Raw genomic sequence first — 13,046 nt, forward strand, 5'->3', positions numbered from 1 at the left:
AGAAAAGTGTGTGCCATCCATCCGTCATCATCACTGTTCAATTGTAAACCATCATACGTGATATATAGAGAACTGGTGCAGACTACAAAGTGTTACATGAGGTAAGTTACTTATTTTTTTTTTATAACTAAATGGTATAGGTTAAAATCTAAAGCAGTTGGCTTTGTTAACACCAAGTCAATCCTGATTAACTAGACCTATCATCAAATGCATTCTAACCATGGTTATTACTAGCATGGTTGAGTGACCACATTGAATAGCTTGGTGGCACATGCAGAAATACATAATAATAAAGAGGGAGAGCAAAAGATGTGGAGACACTCATCATCATCGTTTAACGTCCATTCTCCATGCTAGCATGGGTTGGACGGTTCGACCGGGGATCTGGGAAGCCAGAAGGCTGCACCAGGCTCCGGTCTTATCTGGCAATGTTTCTACAGCTGGATGCCCTTCCTAACGCCAACCACTCCGTGAGTGTAGTGGGTGCTTTTTACGTGCCACCTGCACTGGTGCCAGGCGAGGCTGGCATCGGCCACGGTCGGATTAGTGCATTTTACGTGCGACCTGCACGGAAGCCAGTCGAGGCGGCACTGGCTTCGGCCACGATTCGGATGGTGCTTGCAATATATTAATTGAACACGACTGACATAAACACTTTCCTTCTCGTTGTATGAATAAAGAGAAAACGCTCGTATTGAACTTGGTTCTGGTATTGGAATTTTGAACCTAACCCTTTATTTGAGCCATGGAGGTACACTGTTCTCATTTCTTTCTTTGCATTTTTTTTTTCTTCTTTTACTTGTTTCAGTCATTTGACTGCGGCCATGCTGGAGCACCACCTTTAGTCGAGCAAATCGACCCCGGGACTTATTCTTTGTAAGCCCAGTACTTATTCTATCGGTCTCTTTTTGCCGAACCGCTAAGTGACGGGGACGTAAACACACCAGCATCGATTGTCAAGCAATGCTAGGGGGACAAACACAGACACACATACACACACACGTACATTTATATATATATATATATACATATATACGACAGGCTTCTTTCAGTTTCCGTCTACCAAATCCACTCACAAGGCATTGGTCGGCCCGGGGCTATAGCAGAAGATACTTGCCCAAGATGCCACGCAGTGGGACTGAACCCGGAACCATGTGGTTGGTTAGCAAGCTACTTACCACACAGCCACTCCTGCGCCTATTGTTTTCAGTTTTTATTTTTTTTTGTGAATTACTTTAGTCATGTAGAGGTTATTCTGAGTTCAATCCCTGGTAAAGCACGAAAATAATTCAAAAAACAGATCAACTGAAGTAAGAAAGAAAAAAAAAAGGTCTCCAGATACAGATACCTGAAGATGGCTGGAGCATACAACAGCCAAAACGTAATGAGATCAACAATCAAGATGAGGATACCTGTCCAACTGATATAAACAGTATACATAAATTCCTCATCTTACAAATGCGGAATTGTAAAAATCATTTGTCAGAAATAATTATTATTAAAAATTAGAAAAAGGTGGGGAGCTGGCAGAGTTGTTAGAGCGTTGGCAAAAATGTCTCATGATATTTTTTCTGATCCATGGTGTTCTCAGTTCAAATACTACTGAGGTCAACTGCCTTTTCATTATTTGGGGTGGATAAATTAAGTACCAGTTGAGCACTGGAACCAATGTAATTTACTATAAATCTCTCCCTCTATCATTGCCAGCCTTGTGTCAAAATATTCCATTAAACTGATTCCAGTATTTGACTTGAGTACATTTTATTTTATTGACTTCCCAGGAAAAAGAAGATATAGACAAAATTGATCCTAGTGGGATTTGAACTCATAACATAAAGCAATATTTCAAGACATTTTGACTGAAGCTATACTGATTCTGATAGTTTTAATCTTCAAATAATATAAACTACTCTTTATCATAAAAAAAAAAGAGCAAAAAAAAAAATAAAGCAACTCTGAAATCTAGAAACTTTTATGATGTCTGTGTTTTTTGGTGAAATGTTAGATATCTAACAGGCGCAGGAGTGGCTGTGTGGTAAGTAGCTTGCTAACCAACCACATGCTTCAGGGTTCAGTCCCACTGCGTGGCATCTTGGGCAAGTGTCTTTTGCTATAGCCCCGGGCCGACCAATGCCATGTGAGTGGATTTGGTAGACGGAAACTGAAAGAAGCCTGTCGTATATATGTATGTATATATGTATGTGTGTGTGTTTGTGTTTGTCCCCCTAGCATTGCTTGACAACCGATGGTAGTGTGTTTACGTCCCTGTCACTTAGCGGTTCGGCAAAAAGAGACCGATAGAATAAGTACTGGGCTTACAAAGAATAAGTCCCGGGGTCGATTTGCTCGACTAAATGCGGTGCTCCAGCATGGCCGCAGTCAAATGACTGAAACACGTAAAAGAAAAAAGAAAGAAAAAAATCTAATGAAATTTGTAAGGGCACACATTTTAAGAAGGATGTTGCAGATTACATTGAAACCAGTATTTAATGAGAATTTTTAAGCCTGCAATGATGAAAGCTAGATCTGACTCCAAAGGGATTTGAACACAAAATGTTAAGGGCCTTAATGAAATGCCGTATGTAATATCTGGTATGCTGATGCTTCTGCCAGCATAACAGTATTTGAAGCAGTTTTAGCTTACCTAACTTAGCTCTGTCTTCTGTTAATGTTTGTAGAACAGAGAGAAAATAATGGTAAACAGCATTCTTAGCTATTACAGCAGAGAATTCTATAGTCTTCATTTCTGAGAATTCTGTTCTCTGTTTGAAATAATCATCTTAACCATTTTTTAATGTTTTGTTCTAAATAACATAACATATTTTGACATGTATGTAATAGCTTTCATATTTATGATATAAACATATGATTGCTTACATATTTATGATACCAACACATTACTTTCACCGTTATATTTGGTTCTTGTATATTTCCCTTAGTTTTGTTGAACCCCAACAGCTCATAAATAAGGTTATGTAATTTTACCTATGAGCTATGGTGGTTCAGCAATACTAAGGGAAAGATACTGGGAATGAATGACACTGCTTATATGACAGGGACAATTGTTTACCGCTATCCTGCTGTGGCTATAGATGCAGAAGTGGCTGTGCAGTAAGAAGCTTGCTTCCCAACCACATGATTCCAGGTTCAGTCCCACTGCGTGGCACCTTGGGCAAGTGTCTTCTAATATAGCCTCGTGCCGACCAAAGCCTTGTGAGTGGATTTGGTAGACAAAAACTGAAAGAAGCCCGTTGTGTGTGTATATATATATATATATATATATATAAGCATTTGTTATTTGTTATATATATATATATATATGCATTTGTTATTTGTGTCTGTGTTTGTCCCTCCACCATTACTTGACAACTCATGTTGATGTGTTTACCTCCCCGTCAACTAGCGGTTCAGCAAAAAGTGACCGATAGAATAAGTATTACGCTTACATAAAATAAGTCCTGGGTTTGATTTGTTCAACTAAAGGCAGTGCTCTAGCATGGCCACAGTCAAATGACTGAAACAAGTAAAAGAATAACACACACACACACACACACAATGGTGGGCTTCTTTCAGTTTCCATTTACCAAATTCACTCACAAGGCTTTGGTCAACCCGAGGCTAAAGTAGAAAACACTTGCCCAAGGTGCCATGCAGTGTGACTGAACCCAGAACCATGTGGTTGGTAAGCACACAGACACTCCTATGCCTATAATTTCTGTAGGAAATCATAACACATGATTTAAGTGCATTGCTAACACAGTAGTTCACAGTATTGACTTATAAAAACACTAGCAGTAGCGCCCGGCGTTGCTCGGGTTTGTAAGGGAAATAACTATATAAGCATTTTTAGAGAGTTATAGCCAAAAAATAGCAAAAAAATATGCATTAAAAATGGAAAAAAAATTATGGTAAATTTTTTTTAAAATCGTTGACTCATCGTAGACATTTTTAGAAAGTTACTTCCCTTATATAATAGCGAAAAAATGCATTAAAATGGAAAAAAACGATGGTAAATTTTTTTTTAAATCGTTGACTCATCGTAGACATTTTTAGAGAGTTACTTCCCTTATATAATAGCGAAAAAATGCATTAAAATGGAAAAAAATAATGGTAAATTTTTTTTTAAATCGTAGACTCATCGTAGACGCGCGCTAATACCCAGAAGGGCTCGATATGAATCACGACTATAAGATACCCGGTTTTGGTTAAACTGCACCGGAAAATGTGGGAGTAGTTAGGAATCTAAATCGTAGGAGACAGACACACAACCTGACTTTTATATATAAAGATTTAATATACTTTGTAGCATATTACGGTCGCATAACAAAATACTGTGTGCCTACAAGTCACCAAAACCTTGTGGCTGGGAAGCAAGAACACACTAGAATATTAAAATGTTATTGTTTTCATTGGGACTCCTTTTGGCCATCCTGTCTCCTTTCTATATTATTCTATCCCACCCCATTCTTCTCCCTAACTGCTCAGTCTGTCAGCATTGCTATATATGGAACCCAAATTTCAAACAGCCTTGAAAGAGTTTTGGCAAAACAAACCCCACTTGCCTGCAAACACACATGTATACACACCCTTTTCTCATTCTTGCTTCCCCTTCTTTTTCTCTCCCCCCCTCCCATCTTGCTTCCTGTCTCTTATTGTTTCCACTCATCTTCTTTCTGTTCTCTTCCCTCCTGTCCCCTCTCTCTTCCCTCCTGTCCCCTCTCTATTCCCTCCTGTCCCCTCTCTCTTTCTCTGGTCTCAATGCACCTTGCTTGTAATTTTTCAGTGGGATATGGTAAGAGATATGCTAATGATAAGCAGTAGCAGGATGTGTTCTATATTTTTGCAGGGTTGGGTTGGGTTGGGGAAGGGGTGCTAGAGGGGTCTCTTTCTTTCAGGGAGTGTTTTAAGGGTGTGATGCTATTAGTTTTTGGAAGCACTCCGTCGGTTACGACGACGAGGGTTCCGGTTGATCCGAATCAACGGAACAGCCTGCTCGTGAAATTAATGTGTAAGTGGCTGAGCACTCCACAGACACGTGTACCCTTAACGTAGTTCTCGGGGATATTCAGCGTGACACAGAGAGTGACAAGGCCCGCCCTTTGAAATACAGGTACAACAGAAACAGGAAGTAAGAGTGAGAGAAAGTTGTGGTGAAAGAGTACAGCAGGGATCACCACCATCCCCTGCCGGAGCCTCGTGGAGCTTTAGGTGTTTTCGCTCAATAAACACTCACAACACCCGGTCTGGGAATCGAAACCGTGATCCTACGATCGCGAGTCCGCTGCCCTAACCACTGGGCCATTGCGCCTCCACTGATGATATTAAGACAGAACTATAGCAGGCAAGAGGATTCTATAGGTTGTGAGGTGACATGGTGATTTATATATATAGTACATATTTAGAGGTGGTGGGGGGTGGTATTGGCTTTGTTGTTGTTGTTTGAATTAGGTGTTATTGGTGCTGCTGTTGCTCTTTAACCCCTGGTCAGCTCTGATCAAAAGCATTCCAGCCATGACCATCCTGCTTTAGGAATACTACAGGATTGCATTATCCAGTGGTATCCTCATTTTTAAGATGGAAGGATGTAATATGAGTGAGATTTTGCTGCTATTTCTTGCAGTTTAGTCAACAATGTGGAGGTTCTTTTGTTGTCTTGTTGGTGAGTGTGGTTGTGGTGGTTATGATGATGGTAGTAGCTGATGTTGTATCTGGTCAGTTTGGCTGCCAGCATCTATTCTGTTAGAATTGATTTCATATTCAGTGTATAGGCTAATGAATGATATGAAAATCATTTTTTCTATAAATAAAGATTTATTAGCAATTAAAGTTTGAAAATTTGGGGTAATTTTAGCCAGTTGTAAGCCACAGACACATTTGTGTCTGTTTCCATAGTAACAAGTGGAACATGAGAACTCTTTTGTCTGTGAAGAAGCACATGTTGACAAATATATTGAATGTGCAGTCATGCACAAAATGACTCTTCCAAATCCTGTTTCCTGACTTTAACCCTTTAGTGTTCAGATTACTCTGTTAAATGTAATGCTTTTTTTAATTTAAATTGTTTTGAATTAATCATGCATTACCTTATAGCTTTGAGGTTTCAATGATGTGATTGTTTATTTTTAGACTGTCAATGTAGGTTTGGTGTGAGAGGCTAGATATGGCCAGTTTGAATATAAAATATGTAGAGTATATTGGGCCGGATTTGGCCAGTTTAAACACTAAAGGGTTAAACCCCTATAACTTTTTAAAAACATTTTTCTGGAAAGAGTGAAGTAACTCCGGCAATTCAGCTTGGAAAAGTATATTAATGTGCCAAATTTTCAAATTTTCGATAAACTTTAATTTTTGAAAACCATCCAACCCATTCAAGCATGGAATACAGATGTTAAATGATGATGATGTCATATCACATTCTGAGTTAAAAAGCTCAATGGGCCAAAGGGTGGTGGCAGGTCATGTCAACTTTACTTTTCTTTCTTTTGTGGAGTTGGTAATATCAAATATCAGTGAGGGAATTGGTTTCTTATATTCACATAAAGTTATGTCACAAAGTAATTCTTTTATTCTTTTACATGTTTCAGTCATTTGACTGGGCCATGTTAGAGCACTGCCCCAAAAGGTTTTAGTCAAAGAAATAAAGCCCAGGACTTATTCTTTGTAAGCCTAGTACTTATTTTATCGGTCTCCCTTGCTGAACTGCTAAGTTACAGGGATGTAAACGCACCAACATTGGTTTGTCAGCAGTGATGGAGGGGGGACACACAAACACAGACACAAAGATGCACACATAAATATACATACATATGTGTGTGTACAACAGGCTTCATTCAGTTTCTGTCTACCAAATCCACTCACAAGGCTTTGGTCTGACCAAGGCTATAATATGTTTCTTTATTAGCCACACAGGGCTGCACAAAGACGGGACAAATTACAAGGGAGAGCTTTTCTTTGGGAGATAAAAAAAGGGGGTTTTGGTTTTTGATCAAAAGGGATCGTAAAAAGAAAGGAAGAGGAAAGCAACCCCCCCCCCCAAATAAAAGACACTTACCCAAGGTGCCACTCAGTGGGACTGAACCCGGAACCATGTGGTTGGGAAGCAAGCTCCTTACCACATAGCCATGTATTTGTATTACTCATGCTCATTATCGAAATCTCAAAGCTACAAGGTATCATCATCATCATCATCATCATTTAACTTGAGTTTGTATTCAAAACCTTTACAACTTCCTCAACAGGATTTCAATAGTACTCTAACCATTTAGCTGTACCCTTTCAGATTGTTATTAATTTTTAATTAAACTTGGTTAATTTTCCTTTTTGTTATGTTTCTCTTTCTGACAGAGATGTCTGTGTGGTCGATCCCGATTGGCTTTACGATGCTGCACCGAATTATTTCAAGAAAAAGTAATTTCCATTTTTGCTGCTGAACACATCTGCTCATTATAGGACATCTGTTATAGGACATATCTGCTCATTATAGGACATCTGTTGTAGGACATATCTGCTCACTATAAGGCATCTATTGAATAACATGTGATAGGACACTTGTTGCATATGACACCTGCTCACTATAGAACATCTGCTGTAGAACTTCTGGGTAATATATGCAGTAGGACATCTGCAGTATCAAAATCTGCTGTGTGACTTCTGCTCACTTTAGGACATCTTCTGTGTGACATTTACTATAACACACATTCCATATACTGCTATCTACTACATCACTTATTACATAAGGCGGCGAGCTGGCAGAAACGTTAGCAAGCCAGGCGAAATGCTTAGCGGTATTTCGTCTGCCGTTACGTTCTGAGTTCAAATTCCGTCAAGGTCGACTTTGCCTTTCATCCTTTCGGGGTCGATAAATTAAGTACCAGTTACGCACTGGGGTCGATATAATCGACTTTATCCGTTTGTCTGTCCTTGTTTGTCCTCTCTGTGTTTAGCCCCTTGTGGGTAGTAAAGAAATAGCTATCTACTACATCACATCTGTTATACACAGAGTAATATGCCTACGTACTGCAGTCCACCTATCATAACACAATCACCGTAACAGAAGGCAGGGAAATGGGAACGAATCCATTAAAATCTGTAAATAAAACCATTTTATATATTAGTGTCTGTTACTTTTTCTCTTTTTTTCTTGTTTCAGTCATTGAACTGCAGCCATACTGGGGCACCTCCTTGGAAAATTTTTTTAGTTGAATGGATCGACCCTAGTATTTTTTAATTTTTTAAACCAGGTACTTATTCTATTGGTCTCTTTTGCCAAACTGCTGAGTTACAGGATGTAAACACACCAACACTGGTTGTCAAACTGTGGTGGAGGACAAACACAAAGACACACAAGCACATAGATATAATTATATGTACAACAAGCTTCTTTCAGTTTCTGTCTACCAAATCCACTCAAAAAGCTATAATAGAAGACACTTGCCCAAGATGTCATGCAGTAGGACTGAACCCAGAACCATGTGGTTGTGAAGCAAGCTTTTAAACGGGCTTCTTTCAGTTTCCGTCTACCAAATCTACTTACAAGGCTTTGGTCAGCCCGAGGCTATAGTAGAAGACACTTGCCCAAGGTGTCATGCAGTAGGAGTGAAACCGGAACCATGTGGTTTGTAAGCAAGCTGCTTACCACACAGCCACTCCTATGCCTATTGCTTTATCCAATAATTTTAAAGAATTTTTTGAATCATCAGTAAATCTTTCTGGGACACCCAGTTCCTGTTTTGTCTTGATATAAAAGAGGGACTATAGTGAATATTCTGCTCAATACCAAAGATTTACTTTATCAGTTGCTTGATCTTAACCAGTTGAGCTTGTCCCTTAGCAGCTGATGATATGTACATCTCTGATTACAAGCAGAAGTAATTGGGGAGCATCATCATAACCATGTGTTGAGAGGAATTCTTTGGGATTTGAATAATTCATCTTTGGAAACGAGTGCTTTGTTCATCATCGTTAAACTTTATTCAGGAACCTTTTGAGCAGACTGGGCTACTGTGCCTGAAGAAAATTCTAACTGGGCCCCACCTGCAAGGTCATGTGCTGTTCATCTTAATAGATCACCATGTCATGTACATATGGTTGTGATACATATGCCTGGTGTACCCTGATCAGATGGGTGGTCATGATGGTTATATTGGGCTTCGTATATTTGTACCCCAGTGTTACTTCAATGGCATGCATTGCTCTCAATAATAATGATAATAATACATTGAAATCTCTCAGAATTTGCTAGTGACTATCTTTTAAACAGCTGCTGGGAAACTGTCAGTGACAAGACCACATAGGTGTGACATATTTTGATCCCTCATGAAATGAATATTGAATATAATAGACTTTTGTGTGTTTTGAGATGGCTGAAATGGTTGTTCCATGATGTTGAGACCCCCTTCGGTCATGACTGACCATGGAATTGCACCTAGAAAGTTACCCTCCCAGGTACAAGTCCAGGCAAGGTTGTTTATGGAAGACCAGCAGTTGCCCATGCATCCCAGCCTCCCCTCTCCACGCCACCAGTGTTATCCAAGGGAAAGGCAAAGGGGCCGATACAGCTTGGCACCTGTGACGTCGCAACTCATTTCTACAGCTGAGTGAACTGGAGCAACGTGAAATAAAGTGTCTTGCTCAAGAACACAATACGCAGTCCGGTCCGGGATTCGAACTCACAACCTCACGATCGTAAGCTCAATGCTCTAACCACTGAGCCATGTGCCTTCACTTGCATGATATAATTGTATATTTAAAAGATTATTGAATATTTAAGTGTTCCCTGACAACTATTGCTTGATGAATCAAGTCAAGGCAGTTGGATATGGGCAAATCGCTGAGTTTAATAAATAATCAAAATAGTTAAAATTTTTTAAACTCAACCACATGGCAAAGAAAGAATAATTCTGTGGAGGCAAACTCCGCTTCATCATTTAATGTTTGTTTTCAATGTTGGCATTGGTTACATCATTTGACAGGATTTGATATGCCAGAGGATCGCATCAGTCTCCAGCTTCTACTTTGGTATGATTGCTATCACTAGATGCCCTTACTAACACCAGCTCTTTACAGGGTGCAATGGGTACTTTTTTGATGGCACCAGCAGTAGTGATGATTGTCTTGTAGCTTGCAAGGCTAAGGCCCTAAAGTGACCCCCTATCATCATCCTTTAATGTCCGCTTTCCATGCTAGCATGGGTTGGACGATTTGACTGAGGACTGGCGAACCAGATGGCTGCACCAGGTTCCAATTCGATCTGGCAGAGTTTCTACAGCTGGATGCCCTTCCTAACGCCAACCACTCCGAGAGTGTAGTGGGTGCATGAGGGCCAGTCTGGTGGCACTGGCAACGACCTCGCTCGAAATGGTGTTTTTTACGTGCCACCTGCACAGGAGTCAGTCCAGCGGCACTGGCAACGACCTCGCTCGAAATGGTGTTTTTTACGTGCCACCTGCACAGGAGTCAGTCCAGCGGCACTGGCAACGACCTCGCTCGAATGTTTTGTTCACGTGCCAGTAAGGCGACGCTGGTAACGATCACGCTCAAATGGTGCTTTTTACAGGGAGAAAGATAGTGGGCATCTTCTCTGACATGCTAATGCTTCTACCATTTTCCTGCCCAAGATTGATTCTTTATCAGCCTGAGAAGGATGATGAACACAGTTGACCTCAGTGGAGCTTAATGCTGGAACAAAGAATGGTAAGTACACTGAACTGCAAAAGAAACGCGAGACATGTGTGACTGTGAAATATGTTTTAATTTCATTATGTCAGAGATAAATTTTGAGAAATATGATAAAGTCAATTTCTTGGATGCACTTTGATGGGTCATTGTTATGTGTCCTGGTAGTGGGCGTATCCAGCACATTGAGATTTTAGGGTGTGACGTTAAATACTGTGTATGCCCTACACTGTCAGTGCATGAGGCGGTTCACAAAAGCCATTGGTACCTGTGCCCACACCCTGAGTAAAGCTGCCTCCAGTTCCACACGAGTTGTCAGCCTTGGAACCACCTGGTTCAGTTGTTTCTGGATTTCATCCCAAAGGTGTTCAATTGGGTTCAAATCCAGGATGAGAGCCTGCCACGGTATGGTTCTGATTTTGTGCTGATGCAGGAAGTCCATGGAGACCCTGGCTGTGTGGGAGGGAGCATTGTCCTGCTGGAACCTGTGGCTATGGTGATGCACAAAGAGGGGCACAATGCTAGATTGTAGGATCTGGTGATTCCATTCCCCCTTGGCAATGCAGTTCAATGTGCAGTTATTTTTCATCTTTTAAAATAAAATAACCTGTGTGTGTGTGCATTCCCTCTTTTTACTGATTGAACTCCTTCTTAACCACACAGCTATGTCCTTAAGGAACTTTGAGGGATTCGGCAACTCTAACGCCTTTTATAATCACAACAATTATTTTTATATGTCAGATGTCTCCCTGTTTCTATTTTATTCAACTCGCTCTGTTTTTGTTTTTTGTTTTTTTCCTTAACCTTATTTGTTTTCAGTTTTATGTTTTGGCCTACTTCTGTATTGTCTACAGCTAATTCTCATATTACACTGTTTGTATACCACTCCTTCACACACAGAGAACCATACCAAAATGATTCCACCTTTGGCAGAGAACTTTTTATTTTCTGCTCAAATCCCAAATGTCTTGTTAACTCATCTTCACAGAGTCTATCATATTACCCATCAACAGAATCTTGCCATACTTTACAAACATTCTACGCTCTTCTTTCTTTTCCAACTCACACTTTCTCTCTCTCGCTGTTACCCTCCCTCCTAACTCTACGTCAACAGTGACAACCTCTGTATTATTACACAACTTCATCACAGCTCTGTTATTCATTGTCACATTGCAGTGACGTCATTATATTACAGCCATTGCATCAATACAACACAGCCGTAAATGAAAGAAAATTACAGCCAGGACACAACATCGTAGTTACATAAATAAGAAAACTAATTTACTGTCGCTTCACATTCATGTTAGAGCCACATAAAAACCATATTAGAACTACATTGCAGTACGTCATAGTCACATAAAACCATATAACAATCATAATACAACACATCATAACCATTAAAAAAAAGACATATTACTATCACCCATAAAATTACAGACACCCATAAAATTATCAACCATCGTACAAACAATAACTCTGAGCACCTTTTCAAACTTCACCCATCTAACACCCGTGGACATATTTACAAAGTAAGAAAACAGCACAGCTCCCATGACTTCAGGAAACATTTTTTCACGCTGAGAGTTGCTGAAGCATGGAACAAACTGCCGGCATCAGTTGTTAGTTGTCGGAGCACTGCATCCTTCAAAACTTCCATGCTTTCTGAGATTCGCCAACACTACACTTGATTTTCTCCCCTCCATACACACACAAGCATGTATCTGACTCATACATTGTTTGCTTTCCAGACATTTTTACATTACTGCATATACTTTATATGCACTTTCTGACAAGTTGTGGTGCACCTGAGCACTATACAATAATTTCATTATTATTATTATTATTATAATTATTATATTGTAACACATTACAGCCATATTGCAACTTCAGTCACATAAAAAAAACCCATAGTATAGTCATATTGCAAATTCACACCCACATAGAAAAAACATTCTCTAACATTACCTACCAACCATCCAACCAACTCCTTCTTTGCTGAAACTTCTGCCTATCCGCTGATCATCCACTGTTTATTTTTTTTTCCTACCTCTCCGCTGATTATCCACTGTTGATTCTCCCTTCTACTAATCAACTTTGTATCTCAGGCTCACCTCACTCCCATGGTATTCCTCTGCTTTTCCTGTCTTTTGAACCCATTTTCTGCTGCTATTAACCTGTCTGTGTTTGTGTGTCTCAGTTTATTTCTATATATGGGGATCAAATTTTCTTTTAGGCATTTTGTTTTAAAGATGCAGCCCTGCTTTATTTTTAATGGGGTTTTTCTATTTTTATTTGGGTCTTTTACATATGTTCATATATCTCTCTTTACTCTCTTTTCTCTTTTACTTGTTTCTGTCATTTGACTGTGACCA

The 13,046-nt window shown here is 39.7% G+C and overlaps 1 protein-coding gene across 3 annotated transcripts in view; it reads left to right on the forward strand.

Moving 5' to 3' along the window:
- LOC115222895 (ATP-dependent RNA helicase DHX33) overlaps nt 1-8,111 on the forward strand; it is an 85,335-nt gene extending 77,224 nt beyond the window's left edge. For 2 of the 3 annotated variants that reach the window (XM_029793281.2, XM_036512036.1), the window contains exons 19-20: nt 1-101; nt 7,345-8,111. The exon at nt 1-101 is cut by the window's left edge and continues 9 nt beyond it. In XM_029793281.2, coding sequence (XP_029649141.1) covers nt 1-101; nt 7,345-7,411 — 168 coding nt within the window. In that variant the 3' untranslated portion in view covers nt 7,412-8,111. The remainder of the gene's footprint in view (nt 102-7,344) is intronic. The other variant, XM_036512037.1, reaches the window with a different exon arrangement.
- The last annotated feature ends 4,935 nt before the right edge of the window (nt 8,112-13,046 follow it).

This window comes from Octopus sinensis, linkage group LG21 (assembly GCF_006345805.1).
Source record: "Octopus sinensis linkage group LG21, ASM634580v1, whole genome shotgun sequence".
Lineage (NCBI taxonomy): Eukaryota > Metazoa > Mollusca > Cephalopoda > Octopoda > Octopodidae > Octopus > Octopus sinensis.